General features: G+C 42.4%; 1 protein-coding gene across 6 annotated transcripts in view; it reads right to left on the reverse strand.

The window, feature by feature from the left end:
• The window catches only part of PASK (PAS domain containing serine/threonine kinase), a 48,758-nt gene extending 41,187 nt beyond the window's left edge, over positions 1–7,571 (reverse strand). For all 6 annotated transcript variants that reach the window (XR_007775961.1, XM_050965347.1, XM_050965346.1 and 3 more), the window contains exons 1-3: positions 7,555–7,571; positions 4,179–4,380; positions 1,015–1,250 (exon numbers count right to left, since the gene is read on the reverse strand). Coding sequence is in view for 5 of the 6 variants with exons in the window: in XM_050965347.1 (XP_050821304.1) it covers positions 1,015–1,250; positions 4,179–4,341 (399 nt within the window). In the remaining variant the exon portion in view is untranslated. The remainder of the gene's footprint in view (positions 1–1,014; positions 1,251–4,178; positions 4,381–7,554) is intronic.
• Between the last annotated feature and the right edge of the window lie 410 nt (positions 7,572–7,981).

Below are 7,981 nucleotides of genomic sequence, written 5' to 3' on the forward strand. Positions count from 1 at the left end.
GTGGAATAAAATTATGTTATATTTACAAGTACATCCTAAATAGGACTATAGTTTTAGATATATCTAACAGTAGAAACAATTGATCAGCAACCTGCAGATTAGTATCCAAAATCCAATTAGCCAACCCTTGCTCTTAACTTACTTACAATTTCTTTAAATTGATTACAGTAAAATAATCCAGTTAGCACAGTGAAAATGTCCTTCTTTACAAGCTACATCAAGCCACAGTTGTCTCCAGCTTACTGCGGCTGCAACTGCTGCTTGCGGTTGACTAGTCTTTTTTATTTTAAATAAAGTGACTTGCTCCAGACCTTCAAAAGGTGCATTAACCACACAGTGTTTACAGATCTTAAAGCAATTTTGTACCACAAAGAGCATTTTACATACTCAGTGTAGGACCTATGTCTGCATGAGAAAAGCCTATACTTTTGGTCACCTAAAAATGCTGGTCATAAGCTTAAATGAATATAGCACTAAGTACAGAGAACTCCAAGTATATTTAAATTTTATAATTTGTATTAAAGTTTGTCCTAAAGTTTTATTTTCCTCTACTCTGCTTGAAAAGGGCTCAAGAGATCAGTGTTCTGTCTGATCTTGTCTTGTGCATTTTGCCAATTATAAAGTATACTTGGGATATATAAATCTCACATATTTTTAAGACATGATAATGACTACGAGTTCTGTTACATATACAAGTAAAAATTACACACGTCTGCATCTACATAAAGCTATGTGGTTTATAACAGAATTATAAAAAGCTCATTTTTAGTGGGTGGTCCTGCTACAGCCATGGTAAAACGCTGGTACAGGCAGTCCTCAAACTTAAGACACAATTGGTCCTGAAAATTGCATCCTAAGTAGAAACATCGTAACTTGGAACCGCAATCCACTCCATTCCGGGACGGAGCGTCATAAAGTCGAAACCAATTGAAGTCAAATCAAGGTGTCAATTCAGAAATGTCTAAGTGCCGTTCATCGTAAGGCGAACGTCATAAAGTCGAGGATTCCCTGTACCTCTGTTGTCCTGACATCCACAGTGAAGATGGCTTTATTTGGGTTGCACACAGGAGCTGGGAACGAATGGAGGGATTTCTCTACACTCAGGACATTCAAGGAGGAACAAGAAGAGGTCCTATCGACTGAACAGGATAAGGAAGCAAGTTCCAAATGAGCCCATGGGTTGCCAAGTTTGCCAGAACAAATGTTGTGAGCAGATAGTGAAGATAAGCAATAGGAAGTCCATCCATCCGCTAGAAGAAAAGGAAAAAAGATTAACATCTCTGTAGCTAAAGAAGTCTGATATAAAAGAACATTTAGTGGGAACACAATTTTCAGGGAAAGACCAATTACCCACTGAAGCAACTGTCAAGTAGTTTAGTCTAAAAATTTAAAGGTTTTGAAAAGCTCTCTTTAAATACAAAAGCCTAGTATTAAACAGAAATGTTTTCAATATTTTTAATGTTAATAAGAACAGTTGTTTGGATCAGCTTTAAGTATTCCAGTACCTATGACTCAAAGGCTGGAAAAATGCGATGTTACTGGTTCCCATGCACTATTTCACTAGCCTATTTTCTTTTGGCCAAGCTGAGAAAAGAGCAAATGATGATATTAAAAATTCTGTTTTAATAATCTAAGCTGTTATTAATGATTTTTACATAGAAACTGTCTCATTAAATATTTGTTTAGTCAGAAACTAGTTAATTAGCTGCTTATAACTACAGCAGCACTGGAACTGGTGAGGAAGCGCTGTCCACCCACCTATACTTTTGACTACTAACAAACAAACAAACAAAATCTGTAGGGCACACTGTCATGGTATAAACCCACTCTGAACCTTAGCGTCCAAAAGATGGGGTACCAGCATGAATTCCTCTAAGCTCAATTACCAGCTTAGTCCTTGTAGCGCTGCCACCAACCAGGAATTCCAGTGCCTGGTACACTCTGGTCCCTCACAAAACCTTGCCCGGGGACCCCCAAGACCCAGACCCTCTGGATCTTAACACAAGGAAAGTAAACCCTTTCCCTCACTGTTGCCTCTCCCAGACTTCCCCTCCAAGATCACTGTGATTCAAACTCCTTGAATCTTACAACAGAGAGGAAAATTCACCTTCCCCCCTCCTTCTCTCTCCCCCTCCCAGACTCTCCCTGAGAGAGAAAGTAATCCTAACACAGAGAGAAAATTAACCTCTCTCTCCCCCTTCCCTCCTTTCTCCCCACCAATTCCCTGGTGGATCCAGACTCAGTCCCCTGGGGTCTCAGCAGAATAAAAAAACAATCAGGTTCTTAAACAAGAAAAACTTTTAATTAAAGAAAGAAAAAAAAAAACAGTAAAAATATCTTTGTAAATTTAAAATGGAATATGTTACAGGGTCTTTCAGCTACAGACACTGGGAATACCCTCCCAACCTAAGTATACAAGTACAAATTAAAATCCTTTCAGCAAAATACAAATTTGAACTCCTTCCAGCCAAATACACATTTGCAAATAAACAAAACAAACATAAGCCTAACTCGCCTTATCTACCTAGTACTTACTATTCTGGACATATAAGAGACTGTATCAGAGAGAATGGAGAGAAACTTGGTTGCACGTCTGGTCCCTCTGAGCCCCCAGAGTGAACAACCACCAAACACTAACAGCACACACAAAAACTTCCCTTCCTCAAGATTTGAAAGTATCCTGTCCCCTGATTGGTCCTCTGGTCAGGTGACAGCCAGGCTCACTGAACTTGTTAACCCTTTACAGTCAAAAGAGACATGAAGTGCTCCTGTTCTATTAACCCTTAACTATCTGTTTATGATACACATCTTGCCAAGTGACTGTGCTGAAATTCTCAGAAATCCTACATCGAAAGAGAGGTACTTCAAGGAAATATCACAGTGTCACCTATAAAGTCATTTCACTCCCAAAAGAACAAGGAGCTTTCGGGGGTAGACAGTACAGGAGAAAGTGTCTAAAACAGTGGGTCTTAAAACTTTTTGTTTCCCCCATGGACCACTTGAAACCTGCTTAGGGTCTTGGCGGACCACTTAATGATCTTTCCAACTGTTGTTTGTACTGTTAGCTAACTATTGTAAAGTGCTTTGGATAAAAGTGTTATATATATATATATATATATATATATATATATATATATATATGAAAAAAAAAACCTTAATAATAAAAGGTTTATTTTTTCCACAAATAAAAGCACACAACTCATTTTAATATCACTAGTCTTACCTTTCTAATGCGATGGATGTGCTCTCTCCCCCCTGTTGCAGCAGACCCCGAGCTGGGCTGCGAAGGAGGAGAGTCTCTCCCACTCTCCATTGCCATGGCAGCCCCCGAGCTGGGCTGGGAAGGAGGGGAGTCTCTCCCACTCTCCATTGCTGCGGCAGCCCCCGAGCTAGGCTGGGAAGAAGAAGGGTCTCTCCCTCTCTCCCCCACCAGAGCAGCCCCCAAGCTGGGGCTGGGAAGGGGGGGGGGGGGAGTCTCTCTCTAGACACAGAGCTGAGACTGGGAAGAAGGGCCGTCTCTCCCAAGCAGCTGCAGCCCTGGAGCTGGGGAAAGTCACCTCTTTCTCTGGCCACCGCAGCTCTGCACATCCCAAATTCCTCTCACCCCCTCTCCTGACCTCACTGCCCCCTTCCAACTACCCGCTATTCCCCCCCAAGGCCAGCACCTCACCTTACATGTGCATCTTCTCCAGGGTTCAGGTACCTAATTAGTGGAGCCATGCCTGCGCAGCTCCACTAATTAGGTGGGTGGCCGTTCATTCTCTCATGTACAGCCACCCCAAGGTTCGCACCTTAGAGGGAACTATCTGCGGACCACCTGAATGGAACTTGGACCACAGTTTGAGAACCTCTGGTATAAAACAAGGCAACATAAGGGTACATAAACCATTATGCTGGTAATAGTCACCATGTAGTAAGACCTTCATCCAACCCATGTATATGCTCTAGGTTCAGAAGTAGTCAAATTCCTTCCACATCCCTATATCTATTCTAGATTCAACCACCTTCTCCTCCTCATTCCTTTGGTACAACTTCCTGAACACGTAATTTTTTTTTCCAATTACTTCTTTAACTGTGTTATTTCAAATTTATTGGGAAAGTCTTAAGGCATTGGAAAGAACACATATCTTGATTCATAAGTTCACACTGCCAAATTCAGAGTGCTACATGATAATCACCAGATAAAGAAGCTTTACTCCGGCAGAGTCTGGAAAGCCCACTTTTTCTACTCTTATTGGTCCAAGGATAGGATTTGCTCAGCTCATCAGTGTCAATTGGTCCTGGAAGGGGTAATCCTAATGAGGCGCCCTCTTCAGAGAAGACACAATCCTTGGTTGCCATATTCAGACTTTGTCTGGAACACCACAGCTAGGAATCCATCTATAATGGAAATATAGAAGAGACCAAGGAGATCAATGATGGAGAGAACACTACATGGCATACTTACAGCCACCAATGTTCCTCAGTTTGCACCACGAAAAATAAAGACGGGGTGAGGTGAAGACAAGATTTTCCATGGAGAGATGAGCCTTTGGTGTGGCTCTCTGCTGCTCATACAATACTTTTACTGTTGTTCCACTATTAATCTTCCTTACGGAAACCCATCTTTCCCCGAAAGATTCATTTCTCAGCAATCTTTATTATGTATAACTAGCTATTTAGTAGTTTCCAAATTCACAATGGAAGAGACAAAGTAAATGCTACACTCTACATTAAGTGTCTCTCCTCTACCGATATCACTTTAAACAGTAGAAGTCTTAGGGCTTCAGAAAAGTTGTAGAGGTTTTGTCACTATCCACAGAGAGTACAATCCAGCCACATCAGTGTTAGTCTGATAGCTTCATCAATCGAACAACTGGAGACACAAAAGAGGTACACATGTCCCCCACAGAATTCATGTGCTTAATCTTAACACACACATCTATATCTATGCAAAAGAGAATTAAATCGGGCAGTTACATATGTTTAAAAATTAGGGCTGTTGATTAGTCGCAGTTAACTTACACGATTAACTCAACAGAATTAATTGCGAGTAATCGCACTGTAAAACAACAGAATACCAATTGAAATGTTTTAAATATTTTTCTACATTTTCAAATACATTGACTTCTATTACAACACAGAATACACTATTATTTTTTATTACAGATAATTGCACTGTAAAAAATGATAAACAAAATAAGTAGTATTTTTCAATTCACCTCATACAAGTACTGTAGTGCAATCTCTTTAATGTGAAAGTATAACTTACAAATGTTGATTTTTTTTTGTTACATACCTGCACTCAAAAACAAAACAATGTAAATCTTTAGAGCCTACAAGGTCACTCAGTCCTACTTCTTGTTCAGCCAACCACTAACACAAACAAGTTTGTTTACATTTACAATTCTTATTTACATAACCTGAAAGTAAGAACAGATATTCGCATGGCACTTTTGAAGCCAGCGTTGCAAGGTATTTACGTGCTGATATGCTAAACATTTGTATACCCCTTTATGCGTCGGCCACCATTCCAAAAGACATGCTTCTATGCTGATGATGTTCATTAAAAAAATAGTGTGTTAATTAAATTTGTGACTGAACTCTTTTGGGGAGAATTGTATGTCTCCTGTTCTGTTTTACCCACATTCTGCCATATAGTTCATGTCATAGCGATCTCGGATGATGACCCAGCACATGCTGTTCATTTTAAGAACAGTTTCACTGCAGATTTGACAAAACACAAAGAAGTGTGAGATTTCTAAAAATAGCTACAGCACTCAACCCAAGGTTTAAGAATCTGAAGTGCCTTCCAAAATCTGACTGGGACAGGGTGTGGAGCATGCTTTCAGAAGTCTTAAAAGAGCAGCATTCCAATGTGGAAACTACAGAACCTGAACCACCAAAAAAAAGAAAATCAAACTGCTGGTGGCATGTGACTCAGACGATGAAAATGAACATACGTCAGTCCGCTCTGCTTTGGATCGTTATCGAGCTAAACCCATCATCAGAATGGACGCATGTCCTCTGGAATGATGGCTGAAGCATGAAGCGACATGAATCTTTAGCGCATTGGCACGTAAATATCTTGCGACACCGGCTACAACAGTGTCATGCCGGCTACAACAGTGTCTTCTCACTTTCAGATGACATGGTAAACAAGAAGAGGACAACGTTATCTCCTGCAAGTTGTAACCAAACTTGTTTGTCTGAGCCATTGGCTGAAGTAGGACCGAGTGGATTTGTAGGCTCTTCAGTTTTACATCGCTTTATTTTTGAAGTCAGGTTTTTTTTTGTACATAATTCTACATTTGTAAGTTCAACTTTCATGATAAAGAGATTGCACTACAGTACTTATAGTACATCGGGGTTCTCAAACTGGGGTTTGGGACCCCTGATGGGATCACAAGGTTATTATGTGGGGGGTCGCAAGCTGTCAGCCTCCATCCCAAACCCCACTTTTCCTCCAACATTTAAAATACTGTTAAATATACTAAAAAGTGTTTTTAATTTATAAGGGGGTTCACACTCAGTGGCTTGCTATGTGAAAGGGGTCACCAGTACAAAAGTTTGAGAACCTCTGTGTAGATGAATTGAAAAATACTATTTGTTTTTTACTGTGAAAATATTTATAATAAAAATATAAAGTGAGCACTGTACACTTTGTATTGTGTTGGAATTGAAAGCAATATATTTGAAAATGTAGAACACATCCAAAAATATTCAAATAAATGGTATTCTATTATTTTTAACAGCACGATTAATCACAATTAATTGTTTTGATTGCTTGACAGCCCTATTAAAAATACATTGCTTATGCATTATCTATTTGCTAATGTGGCATTTTTATAGCTGCCCTCCAAATGCCCTTGTTTCTTTATACATCATTAAAAATAAAGACTGGAAGGATTTTTTTTCCCCACCCTAGAGGGCTGGTTTGATGTTTCAAACAAAATTTGTTAGCCCTGGCACCTTAACTGAAGGAGTTAGGGTGCTGGAGCTTTAATAAAAGCATGCTTTCTCCAAAACATTAGTCACTGAAGTTAACTGGGCATTATACACACAAAACATACTCCCTATCTCACCTGCTCAACTTGGGCTCTCATTACCTCCCATTTCATCCTTTCACTACTTTTCCAGGGCTATGAGTCTTGCCTATGCCAAGAAAAGCACACACCCTGTCAAGGGGGTCAAGAACACGTGCCGTGGAGGGCCGGGGGGGGGCGGAGGGTAACCAGGCTGCAGCCTGAGCATAATTAAACAGCACCCCCTTAGCCCTAGCCCCGCGAACCCGAGCCCGCCCCCAGCATAGCCCTACCGCGAGGACAACCCATACCCCGCCCCCGACCAGAAACCATGGCTACCACAGGCGCCACAGGAACCTGCCCCCAGGAACACCCACACCAAGGCAACGTGAGGCCAAACCAGCAGAGACCCGCTCCTCCCCCTCGCAACACCCCACTCCCAGGGAACATCTTTCACTCCCCGCCCCGCTTACCCCCCCCCCCGGGCGACCCACACCCCCCCGCCCCTTCCCCCCGTGGCCAATCGCCTCCCTACAGGTACCGGACTCACCACCACGGGGACCGTCCCCCGGGAGCCATAACTACCTCGGGCCCAACGCGGCCCGCTCCTTGCCCTGCCCCCACCTCGGGGCGCCGGTCACCGGGACCTGGTGGCGCGCGAAGGGACGGAGGGAACAGCACCGTCCTCACAAGGCCAATCAAGATGGTGAGAAACGGGGACTGTACAGATTGACAGCCAGAGGAGCCAATCAGCTCCCCAGTCGGTGCTCAGCCCTCCGCTGAATGGCAAAAACGCGGCGTAAATGGTTGCTAGGGCCCCCTTGGGCCCGGCCCACAGGATGTCAGAGAAGGCAAAATTAATTAAGCATCCCCGCTCGCGCTACCCGCGCAACCAGAGACTGCTGTAGCCAGGGTTGCAAATTCTGGTTGGATGTATTCCATATTGACGGGCGCGTGTCACCTGAGGTGGGATGCAG

Source organism: Gopherus flavomarginatus, chromosome 8, assembly GCF_025201925.1.
Source record: "Gopherus flavomarginatus isolate rGopFla2 chromosome 8, rGopFla2.mat.asm, whole genome shotgun sequence".
NCBI classification, from domain to species: domain Eukaryota; kingdom Metazoa; phylum Chordata; order Testudines; family Testudinidae; genus Gopherus; species Gopherus flavomarginatus.